This window comes from Pogona vitticeps, chromosome 9 (assembly GCF_051106095.1).
Source record: "Pogona vitticeps strain Pit_001003342236 chromosome 9, PviZW2.1, whole genome shotgun sequence".
NCBI classification, from domain to species: domain Eukaryota; kingdom Metazoa; phylum Chordata; class Lepidosauria; order Squamata; family Agamidae; genus Pogona; species Pogona vitticeps.
The window spans coordinates 12,891,087-12,903,769 of NC_135791.1; the positions used below are offsets into that span (position 1 = coordinate 12,891,087).

Consider the following 12,683-nt stretch of genomic DNA (forward strand, 5'->3'; position numbering starts at 1 on the left):
CAGTGGAAGACAGGAGGGCCTGGTGTGCTCTGGTCCATGAGGTCACGAAGAGTCGGACACGGCTTAACAACTAAACAACAATGACAACAAATAATATAAGTTTTATACTGGGAAGGATTAACAAGATATCACTAGTGTCAATTCAGTATATGATTTCAACATGAAAACTTACCAACTATTCCTGTACTTGCATTCTCTAGCTGATTTTTGAAGCAGAGGAGTTGTTTTTTTCTGGTAACAATAACAGGGGGAAAGAACAAGGACCAGAAGGCTAACATGTGTTTCTATTTTATTTTCCCCCCAGTGGATAAATCTTAAAACATTCCCTAAAATATAAGAGGTTACCGACCTGTAACTCTGGTTCTTCGAACAGTCCTCTGTGAATTCATACTCATGGGTTATTCTGCGGCTGAGCAGGAAAAGTCAGAGGCTTCTATAGCTTTAAGAGCTCTGTGTCGGGGGACCTTCCACGGAGATTATATCACCACCCCGGCACTGAGCACGTGGAACTGACGCCGCTGTGTGTGCCAACTCTGGAGAGTCGAGATGTACAGCGGGGAGGCAGGTGGGTTGTGTGAATTCACAGAGGAGTGTTTGAAGAACCAGTGTTACAGGTAGGTGACCTCTTTTCTCCTTCACGTCCTCTGTGAATGCACACTCATGGGTGACTACCCGGCTGACTTACCCGGAGGTGGGCGTCACGACAGGACAGGAGCCAGGACAGCTCTACTGACAGCAGCCTCCGCTTTGGCTAGTACATTGAGGCGATAGTGGGCTGCAAAGGTGAAGGGCATAGACCAAGTAGCAGCTTTGCAGACATCAGCAAGGTCAACACCACGAAGAAATGCTGTGAACAAGGCCATGGCTCTGGTACAGTGGGTTCTGACAGTAGCAGGTAGAGGCTTGTGAGTGATCTCATAAGCAAGTTTGATAGTGGATACCACCCATCTGGAGAAGGTTTGAACAGAAACTGGAGCACCCATGGAGCGTTCCAGAAATGATACGAACACTTGTGGAGAATTACGAAAGGACGCTGTGCGGGAAATGTAGTACGCCAAAGCCCGCTTGACATCTAGAGAATGGAGGGCCTTTTCGATGTTAGTTGCAGGATTTGGAAAGAATGTGGGCAAGACTATCGGCTTGTTCAGGGGGAAGGAGGTAGCTACCTTCGGAAGAAAGGAGACATCTGGAAAAAGGTTGGCCTTGTCTGGATGAAGTTGTATGAAAGGCTGATAAGCAACCCATGCAGAGATGTAGACTTTCAAAGTGGACTTAGATAAGCCACGGTGAAAGAAAAGGAGGAGAAATTGAAGGTGTGTGTCCAGAGTGGTGGGGCACGGAGACACACTGCGTTCCACTGCAAAGTCACAGAAGGATTTCCACTTCCGAGCGTAGGTAGCCAGAGTAGAGGGCCGACGAGCATGGTTCAACACATACTGTATTGAAAGTCCAGTCCCCAGGCCATGAGATGAAGAGACTCCAGGTCTGGATGGAAGGTCCTGCCCCCGTGGAGGGAGAGCAGATGTGGAATGTTGGTCAAACAGAAACTTTCTTTCTTTACTAACAGAAGGGAGAAGCTCCGACCGTGCTGCACATAGCGGCGGCAGGAAACAGAACTGCCGTGCTCAGTGCCGGGGTGGTGATATAATCTCCGTGGGAGGTCCCCCGGCACAGAGCTCTAAAAGCTATAGAAGCCTCCGACTTTTCCTGCTCAGCCGCAGAATAACCCATGAGTATGCATTCACAGAGGACATGAAGGAGAAACTAAAACATGCACATTTACTACCTTTAAATTCAATTTTTACGCCAAGGAGTTCAAGGTAGCACAAAAAGTATTTCCCCCTTTCATTTCCCAACAACCCAGGGAGCTAGGTTAGTCTGAGAAACACTATTACTGGCACAGTGACCCTATCTAATCTTTACAGAGGAATGGAGATTCCCCCACAAGACTAACTTGTGTCCAACACTCTTGCCTCCACAAGATGCTGGCACCAAAGCACAGTATTTACTGTATCTCTAAGCATAATTTGGTCCTGCGGTTCTAAGAGACAAAGCTACTACTCTAGCTCTTTATATCAGATCTTCAATGAATCTGCTAAAATGGCAGAACTAGCCAAAGGATAATCAACCCACATGTCACCTCTCTCTCTCTCTCTCTCACACACACACACACACACACACACACACACACACACACACACTCTCAATACTGCCAGCAGAACAGTTACTCTTACTAACCAGCATGCTTTCATTATAGGCAGCTTGCTTGCAGTGTCACTGATCCTGCAGTAGTACCCTCAACATGCCCCACAAATAGTAAGAAAAAACAAAGCCAAGCCCTACTCGCTGAAGGTGCATGGTTGCTACTCCACACGGCTCCTGCAACATCTGTGTACAAGTACTAGCAAAGAAAAGAAGGGTACAATGGGCACTGCTGACCAATTGCCAGAATTTATTCAATAGCAGATTCAATATAAATGTCTGTTCTTCTTTCTTCTTTTCTTTAAAACAGTAGCTTAAATACTGCAAGTACTTTGCTCATGCCTGACTCCAAGCAAATGAGCACATGACACAAAGTTCTCACCGTAGAACCTCCATTAGGGCAAGAGAGTCACCATAGCTAGACACGAGCAGGGTAAAGAACAGAAATACAGTGGTGCCTCACTTGACGAGGATAATCCGTTCCAGCAAATTCGCTGTAGAACGAAATCCTCATCAAGCAAAAATAAAAAAACCCCATTGAAATGCATTGAAACCGGTTCAATGCGTTCCAATGGGCTAAATACCTAATTGTCCAGCGAAGATCCTCCATAAGGCGGCCATTTTTTGGTGCCTGTAAAGTGAAAAATGCCTCCTAAAAACAGCAGGGAGCCATTTTGCACAGCGGGCGGCCATTTTGAAACCCGATGATCAGCTGTTTTCAGATCGTCGTAATGCGAAGAATCGGTTCCTAAAGCAGGGAATCGATCACCGTAAAGCGATTTTTGGCCATCGAAACATCGTTTTGCGATCGCAAAAACCTCACTGTCAAGCGGATTCGTCATTTAACGAGGTAATTGTTAAGCGAGGCACCACTGTATCAAGATCCTGAGGGATTGGGATAGCTAGCCAATTCTGAATATATGAATCACGTCTCACAATAATAAGCAGTACAGAAATATGAATTCCCTCCTTTTCCTCCTACGGTGCCAATTTCTGAACTACAGTAAAGGAACCCTTTTCATGGTTCTCATCACTTTACAAATCTTAACTCATAAGACATTTCTATTAGACAAAAACATTGGATAGCCTGCTGTAGCCACTTCATCTCCCAGACTGTCTTTGTAAGAGAGTATCCACAAATGTATACATTTAAACTCTGCTTAAACAATGTTGAGCATGGAAGCTCAGATACAGTTGCACATGCCTTGGTATCAATCTGAGATTTCATTTTGAAACAGAATATTTTTTTCCTGGAGGAGTGTTAACAATATGGGTAAAGTGAGGTTGGGGGAAGGTGCAGTGATGGAGATAACCTCAGTTGTCAAAGTGTTGCACACCATCACTTCACACTGTGTCAAGCTGCTGAGGTTTCAGCTACTTAGGTTTTTGTTTTTTAAGGAATGACTGAGAAAGAGACTTTGTCTAATAATGAACAAATGCTTCTAACTCATTCACAGGCTCACTTTTGCAAAAGCATGCAAGAGACTGAGCTGCAGTGGAAGAAATACGAATGGGAGAAAAACGGCGAGAAGTGCTCCACAGACATCTATGCTGTAACAGGCAGACATCATAAGAATTCTCATGTTCTTACGGGTGCCAGAGGTTACACAACCAGAAACAACACCTTTGAATTCATTTCCTCTTTCCATCGAACCCTGTCTTGCAGACTTCTCAAGTGGTGCCTTCAGATCTGATGGACTACAACTGGATGAGTCGCCCAGATAGGCGGGGTATAAATAAACAAACAAACAAACAAACTCCCATCAGCCTCAGCTTGAAGATCTAGCTGGCAACAGGTTGGAGGAAACTGTTGTAATGCAAGCTGTGAGACTGCCCTCCCATGGACAGAACAACACCTTTGGATCCAACCTATTTTTAAACCATTTCACTGATGTCTGCATCACAGGTTAAGGATCTTTTTTTTTTTTTTAAACACATTTATCTAAATGCATCTCACCTAATGTTGCAGCCGCCGCAAGCCCTGCTGCATATGGATCCGTTCCTGGTGGGGCAGCACTGATGATGTATGGATTGGGCACAAAGGCAGCAGGAGCTAAACCTGCTGAAAACATACCTGTCAGTAAAAACAAACTTAACTAAAACCGCAACCCTCCCAAAACATGTGAATGCATGTGACTTGGGGACTCAGCTGATTACAGAGGATGGAATTTTTAAAGAAAGTTCAAGGTCTAAGGCTGGTGTTATAAAAACTGACATATACTTCATGGAAACAAATCAAGACTATAGTGTTTTGTTTATTAATCAGTTTCATTTAAATTATTTTCTGATTAACAGAAAAGGTGATCATGATTCATCAGCCTCAGATTGTGAAGATCATTTTTAAGACCTAGAAATGGCCAGCATCATCTTGGAAGAGTCATTCACTACTCCAAGAGAGAAGGGGAGATGCATCTTTTCTCCTGCAAAACAGAAACTGGAATGCATCTTCTAATATGAGGCCCATTGTAACACATAAATGCATTGTCAAAAATCACAATGAACTTCCTTCTTTAGAACAGCTTTTTTCCTCATCTGTCAACCTCTGATCTAAGTAAAATTCACAGAATGAATGGACTGTACTCTTTTTAATCAGACAACGTGAAAATCCATACATTTTCACATTCAGTTCTCAAAACTCAAGACCTTCTTAAGCTTTTAACACAGAGAAACAAATGTATGTGTGACTTCTGGGGTGCTTTGAAAATAAAGATCAAAAATCATTTCACCAATCTCCTCAGGAAATCTAGAAATTGGTCACAAAAGACTTAAAAGAGGAAATATACTAATCATTTCTGCTAAGTAGCCCGTTATTCACACACACATTTTTCTAAACCTTCTGTCAGAAGAATCCAGAAGGTCCTGAAGTAAAAAAGGACATAGCAGCAGGATGAAAAAAGACTGGAGGAGGACACATATTTGCAAACCAGGTCTCCTGAAACACTCTGTGTCCTCAAAGAGATGAGGAGCTGTGTAATTTGCAAAGAAACGTTTGTTCAACAGAAAATGGCTTTAGGGAGTTACGAGATAATGACATAATTTTGTCCGGGATTCCCACCCACAAATACAAAGAATTGAAAGAAGATAAATACATGACCGAGGAAAGGAAAGAATGGCTGCACATTCTTATGTTTTGTCTTTTAAAATCAAGTGTAAAATAAAGGCAACAAAACTTTCCATTCCAGGTCACACAAAATGCATTATTCAAAATTTTAAGAAGGAATGCAAACCTTGGAAAATGAATTGACTATCCTATGCTCAATGTTGCTGTTATGTGCCGTCACGCTGGAACCAACTTACAGCAATCCTAATAGGGCTTTTACTTTTAAGTGTGATATTTTAGGAATGGTTTCACCAGTTCCACACCCCTAGTCAGCTTCCATGGATGAGTAGAGATGCAAACTCAGGCTTCTTGAGTCCTAATCTGTAACTACGGTACATCACACTGGGTATCCCCTGTGTTCAATGCCTAGATCAATAAATACATATTTACCTAAACACAACCCCAACCTCAGATGTTGCTCAACTGTAACTCCCATAAAGCCTGCCACTGATCCTGATGGCCAGGCTGTTGTAGTAAAACATCGTATGAAGAGCTTCTGGCTCTTCAACCCTGAGTGTACACATCCCTAACAGATCACCATAGAGACATTATTCTATTCTGGATGCTTCTTTCACCAAGTATCTTTTAATCAATAAAGCAGATTTTATTTTTCTAATTTTAATGCCTTGATACTAAGAATACTGATGTAAGATAAGCGGAATGTGTTTAGACCCATTTTCTAATAGCAATGAACCTGGGGCAGTGCTGCTCAACCCCCCTATGTTAATGAAGTTATCCGATATAAGGGAACTCCTTTCTTAAGTTACAACTTATACTGTCAACAGCCCAACTCATGTCTGGCTCAGAGCAAATGAGTACTTTAAAAGCTCTCATTACAGAACTCATTACAGTTCTCAGTGAGGGCAAGAGCATCATCACTGCTAGACATGAGCAGACTAGAAATATAAAGTCCAGCCAGAGTTATGCAAAGTAATTCAGCAAACGTTCCCCCCAGCTCCAGGTTTTTATATTACCTTACAGGTGGGGAACTATGGGCCTCCTAGCAGTTTTAGTGACAATTGTTTCAGGGTGATGTAATCAAAAATATTTGGGAGAGCTGACATTTTCTGAAATCTGTATTTAGTTTTGCACCACCCATTTAAAACACAGTAATGCAATTTTCACAGCAGCCCAAAAAGATGGCAAAAAACCCTCAACAACAAGCACTTGGTCTTTTATTAAGAAAGCATGGGACCAAAGGACTTACCTATGTGTGGCTGATGAGCTGCTGCCAATGCATATTGCTGTTGCTGTGCTGCTGTCAGTTGCTGAACAGCAAGTGCATTCGGTCTTTGGAACAACTGCAACATGAAAGAAAAGCTTTTATTTTTCTCCCTGATCTCATTTAAAATGTTTGTATCAAGGTTCTGTCTGAAAATCTTTCTCTAATGAGACTTGGAGGTCAGCAAAGGCCTGCTTGGAAAAAAAAATCTACAAATGTGTGACAGATTATTATGACTGTATTACCTCGTGGTCTCAATGGGTCCCAAGCACTCAGAAGTTCTTTTATTCTTTAGAGGTACATTGCAATAGATGTAAGCAAGTGCTAGAAGCCACCCCAGCTTCTCAAAATGAAACTAGATCACTTTCAGTTTAAAACAACTGAATTTCTCCTAAAATAAGGCACAAGGGATATACTTTACTTAAGAGAAGAACTGTGCACCCCAGAAGCATAATTCTTTGGGGGGGGGAGGAATAGTGAGGGGGTGGCAGTTGTTATTATTTGCAAATCAAAAAAAACCCATGGAGGCATATATATCATCTGGGCCACAAATTTCTCTCTTCCTTGAGATGTTCCATTTATTTTCATAGCAGACGTCTTTCTCTGTCTTCCTCCATCCATCCCATTCCTGCTATGCAGGTCTCTGAGGAAAACAGTGATCAAAGAAGTAAAATGCTAGCACAAGTGTCTTACTCACATGGGGCAATCTCTGTGACAAACCAACCACTAAAAGAATGTTTCTCCCTACACAGATCCCCCTATGCTTGCACCTATAAAGCAAAGCTGATATCCATTTACTGAGAACAAGATAAACTTATGTTGACAAAACCAGGCTAAACTGTACTTCATTTTCTTGCTTTCCAAGTGGCCAGAGCTGTGGTAAAGATCAAGAGGAAAATAAAAGTTTGAAAGGCTAGTCACACAGAAATACAGTGGTGCCCCGCATAACGTCGATAATCCGTGCAGCAAAAATCGTTGCTATACGGATTCGTCGCTATGCGAAAATAAAAAGCCCACAGGAATGCATTAAAACCCATTTAATGCATTCCTATGGGTAAAAAACTCACCTTTATGTGAAAATCCTCCATACGGCCGCCATTTTCACTGCCCAGTAAGTGAGGAATCTGGGCGAAAACACAGCGGGCGGCCATTTTTTTTTTACCTGGTGGCCATTTTGGAACTGCCGATCAGCTGTTGGGAAATCATCGTTATGCGAAAATCGGTAAGTGAAACAGCTTACAGATCATCGCAAAGCAATTTTTCCCATTAGAAACATCGCAATGCAATCATAAAAACTATTGCAAAAATTCGTCGCTATGCGGATTCGTCATTAAACGGGGCGCCCGTTAAGCGAGGCACAACTGTATTTCAGGTACACAGGTCTGTGTTTGTGCAAACCCATGTCTAGGGGAAGATACAGTGGAGAAAGGCATCAATATGAATAAATGTAAGATCTACCTGTTGTTGAGAATTGTAGTCAAATAAGCCCACAGTTGCCGCAGCTGAATCCACAGGTACCTGTGTGCCTGAGTAATCAAACTGGAGCGGATCCATGTTAACATGCTCCATATGGTCCAGCGGAACACTCTGAGACTCAAGGTTTGGGAAATCTTCCACAGGCTTGGCACCATTAGTACTAGCTAGCTGAGCTAAGCCCTCTGATCCATTTTGGTTTGGCCCTAAAAGATCCACATCATTTGCAGAATTCTGGCAGTTACCAGGTGTTCGGCTGAAAAGGAAGACAAAGTATCCATTAATCTTAATTAGCTGGAAATAATTTTTTAAAAGCATTCTTATTGACAATGCCAAGCCAATTAAAATGTAATCAATGCTGCTGTTTCCAAGCTTTAAGAAATACCAAATTCTGCTTTTCCCTCACTGTTTTGTATTGTAGATACATCAATTTTGTATGAATTCATTTGTTTCTACATATATTGTACCACCCCAAATTCTGCACTGCAAAGCATATTGGAAAGAAAACAAAAACCACCTTCTCCTCCAAGTCAACTTAATTGCATGCCACTCTTTCTCTGAAAGAAACCTTTTCCTCTCCATCCCAGCAAATACAATATTCCTTTGCCCTATCTTCTGAGACTAGAAATGGGAAGAGGCCAAGGAACATTCTCTATAGCCATATTGCACTTTGGAGGCATCCCAAGACTGCACCACAAATAAACAGTTGTGGGGTTTTTTCCCTCCTACATTGTTAGCAAATTTTTCTATTAAAAGTGCTTTAAAAACTATTGATGAGTGATAATCAGACAGGAGACATTCTCCCTTGCCCCATCACACAGGAAAGAATACATCTGCAAAGATGGATCCAGAGAACACAACCCATCCACCCACAATTGTATCTTTTTGTTTGGCTTTACAGTGGTGCCTCGCATAGCGAGGTTAATCCGTTCCAGATTAACCTTCGCTATGCTGAAGCATCGTTGAACGTGGCAGGGAATTCCATTGGAACACATTAAACATGGTTTAATGCGTTCCAAATGGGCCGAATACTCACCGTTCAGCGATGCTTCTTAATGGCCGGCAGCCATTTTCGCGCCCTCCCCTCGCTTAACGAGGGCGCGAAAATGCTGCGCGCGGCCATTTTGGGCCATTTCCGGGCTTCCGGCGGCCATTTTGGCCGCTGAACAGCTGATCGTCGGGGCTTCGTTTTGCGAAGATCGGTAAGCGAAACGCTTACCGATCTTCGCAAAGCGAATTTTGCCCTATCTAAAAAACGTTGAGCGATCGCATTAGCGATCCCAAAAAAGGGATCGCTATGCGATTTCGTCGTTGTACGGTGCACTCGTTAAGTGAGGCACCGCTGTATTTGGAATATTGTATTTTATCATCCACTCCAAATGTGTTCAAACATAAAATAGCCACACGTTGGCCAGAATCCTGCTCACACAGCTCCACATCAGCCACAAACTTGAATTTTGAATTAGAAGTTTACAATTGCCCGTCCCGCACAAGATTCCAAAGCTGCATAAGAATCTCTATGGATCTGGGGTAGCCTTTTGAGTCCTGGGGATAGGATGGGATCTTTATTGTCTGAAAAACGGCATTGCTGTCCAGTTGCTAGGATCAGTGGTGGCAATTTTCAGACATTAAAGCCCCCCCCCCCCCGAGGATGCCACAGGCTACCCCAGGTTAAATGAGATTGCTAGGAATCTGTAGAACCTGAGTGAGGGGCAATGGGAAGCGTTTAATTATCGATTAATGTCCACAGCTGAAAACTTGGCATCAGCCACGACACATGATGTCATGCAGCTCCTTGCCTTACATGATAACTATATGCTTCCTTAAGAGACTGCCTCTTATTATCGATCCCTTCATTCCCCTTTTTTGGCTTGCTGTTTAGAAACAGATTTAAGGATGTAGAAACACACTCTGACCAGAGCTCAGAAAGTTACTTGTAAAGTAACTCATTCTCATTCTTTGTTGCAGTATTTTGTTTTGCTTTTAAAAGCATTTTGTTCTCATTACTTGTTCTGATAGTTAAAAGAGGATGCCATTACATCATGTGTTACGGGTGTGTGTGTGTGGGTGCGTGTGTGTGTGTGGGGGGGGTATAAATAACAGAATGGCATTAAACTTGAAAGATTTCATGAAGAAAGCCTTATAAAACACCCTTAAAAGGAGTCAACTGAAACGGCACCCCACTGTGCCTGTATGAGGATGAATTGTTCTTGCTCACTATGCTTCTTTCAGAACCAACTTTTGATTATGATTAGCAAACCACAAATGAAATTTAGTTTGCCATTTCTTTCTCTGCTATCTCTATAAAATCCAACCATTACACTCTACTGGCACATCTACAAGGCTCTTGTGACTGATCAAGAATTCAGCCATGTTTGCATTGCAACACTACTTATTTTATAAAATTATTTCTTTGAGGCCTCAAGGGCCCTCATTAGTAACATATAATAAAATGCTAAAACGTAAGAGATAAGCCACCTTTTAAAAATTGGATTAAAACAATCTTAAAAGCCTAAATCCCAACATGATCGATACCTTTATTATAGACCAGACAAAAATTAGTAACAAAATATATAATAAGAGAATTATTAAATACAAATTAAATATACACTGCCTATGATTAACTCTTAAAAACAGAAATTTCGAAAGGTAACAATGAAATTTTTATGCTACCATTTCTCATCAGCAAGCTAATGCCACTGCACAAAAGCTAGCTAATTTATTTGTTAACAACAGGCACTGCCCTGCCAGCAGATAGCATATATAGTGCTCATCACAGATGCTTTGCAAAATTGGATGAATAAAAATATGACGGGAACCACTATAAAAAGAAAAATACAACAATGCAGGCCCTACCGTCTCCACCATAACAGCCTCACAAGGACATAGGTCCCAACAGAATAATACTAGAGATGGGATTTTTATGTAAACACAAAAGGAGAAGAAAAAAGGAAAGTGGTTCTCTTTTTTTTGTATGAACTCTTCTGTCAATTAAAAAAAAGGAAACTTTGCCAGTTGAACATGAATGATTCATTTAAAATGAAAGAGAGGTACATGAAAGTTTCATGTTCTTTCTTATTTTCTGCTTTTGTTGATCCATTCTTTAATCTTTGCCCATCAAATCATCCTGTAAAATCTTCATCCAATAGTGTCATAAAAGGCTGGTGTCAGCAGCAAATCAAGACATCCAGAGATTGGAAATTTTGAACTTTTGAAATTTTGAAGGGCTAGTGATAATCGGAAGCCCAGTAAGGAATAAACCTTGGCTTCAGTCATTCTTGTGTGAATTTATGTGCTAGCTACTGGTGCCCTCCATTTTGTTTTGTAGTGTCTGTGCTTGCCTGCCTGCTTACAGTGAAAGTACAGATAGTATACTCCTGTGGAAGGAGAAGGAGAGAAATCTTCTCCTACTTGATTTGGTGCAGGGCTTCGATTGCATTTTTGCCTTTCTTTGCCTGCTTGTTTTTCTTGGTTTTTGGAAGAGGATCTGTGCAGCTTTTTTGTTTTTTCTCTGTGTTAGTAGGGAGAGGGTGCTTTGTTTTTATTGTTATTTGGTTACTTTTGTCAGTGTTTATTCTGTTATAGATGTACAGTATATCGGGGGTTGATTATTTTTCTTTCGCATATACAGTGGTGCCTTGCAAGACGAAAATAATTCGTTCTGTGAGTCCCTTCGTATCATGAAAACGATCGTCCTGCAAAGCGCGGTTTCCCATAGGAATGCATTGAAATTGCCTTCAATGCATTCCTATAAAACACCTTGCAAGACGAATGCCATTTTTTCATCTTGCGAGCATCCCTGCAAGATGAAAAAAAGAAATCGTCTTGTAAAGCACGGCCATAGGAAAAACCGTCTTGCGAAGTGCCTAGGACATCGCAAAATGTGAGTTTTGTGAGTTTTTCGTGGCGCGAGGCGTTCGTCTTGCGAGGTACCACTGTACTGTTGCCTGCGTCTGGGGTAGACAGAGTCTTCTCTAGTGCCCTGCATCCCTGGATTTTTGTTTTGTTTCTTGTTTGTTTGTTTGTTGGGGGGGTTGCAGTAGTTTTTAAGGGTTCTTTTTTTGATTGATACTTGTGGTCTCTCTAGTACCCTGCCTCTACTTTTTTGGAGTAGTTCTTAAGGGTTCTTTAGGGATGAGTGCCAAATAGAAGAGAAATGGAAATTTAGAAAATAAAAGTACCCAAAGGAGCTGGTCCTTTTCATGCTAAACAAATGGAAAAGTACACAGAAGACATGCAAACAAGAATGGCAGCCCACATTCTGAAAGAATCTGAAATTAAACAAATATGGACGTTTTTGCAATGCACACCCCTAAGGTTTTAAGCAGCTATCAGATAAGAAATGACAGTGGCAGCCTGACCACCCCTGAAAGGGGTGGTTCTACAGAAGAAGCCTCATCTCATGTACTAACCAGTCTAGCCTCTTGGGATGCTGGAACATGAAGCAAGGCCTCTGTGGAAGATCTCACTAAATCACATCTATACAAGAAGAACCAACCTTGTGCAAAGCACTGGGTGTATAGAATCCCCTCTTTTTCCCCTGAGAGAAGGAACAAACTGACATTCACTCTCACTGTTCCAAATTCCTGGCCCATCACCCCATGCGAATCAGAATTCATTGTTTAAAACAATCTCTAGGTTGCAAAGCAAACTGAAGTTGTCTCATTTTGCACTTTGCCAATCTTA

The 12,683-nt window shown here is 41.7% G+C and overlaps 1 protein-coding gene and 1 non-coding gene across 16 annotated transcripts in view; both read right to left on the bottom strand.

The window, feature by feature from the left end:
* PUM1 (pumilio RNA binding family member 1) overlaps positions 1–12,683 on the bottom strand; it is an 80,514-nt gene that overhangs the window by 30,104 nt on the left and 37,727 nt on the right. For 6 of the 15 annotated variants that reach the window (XM_020812369.3, XM_020812367.3, XM_020812370.3 and 3 more), the window contains 3 exons: positions 7,983–8,253; positions 6,510–6,603; positions 4,160–4,276 (listed from right to left, as the gene is read on the bottom strand). In XM_020812369.3, the coding sequence (XP_020668028.3) occupies positions 4,160–4,276; positions 6,510–6,603; positions 7,983–8,253 (482 nt within the window). The remainder of the gene's footprint in view (positions 1–4,159; positions 4,277–6,509; positions 6,604–7,982; positions 8,254–12,683) is intronic. The other 9 variants (XM_078380206.1, XM_078380204.1, XM_078380203.1 and 6 more) reach the window with 2 other exon arrangements.
* Positions 6,099–6,188, bottom strand: LOC140702127 (small nucleolar RNA SNORD103/SNORD85). Its single transcript, XR_012081179.1, has one exon. It is a non-coding gene; the product is annotated as a small nucleolar RNA SNORD103/SNORD85 (small nucleolar RNA).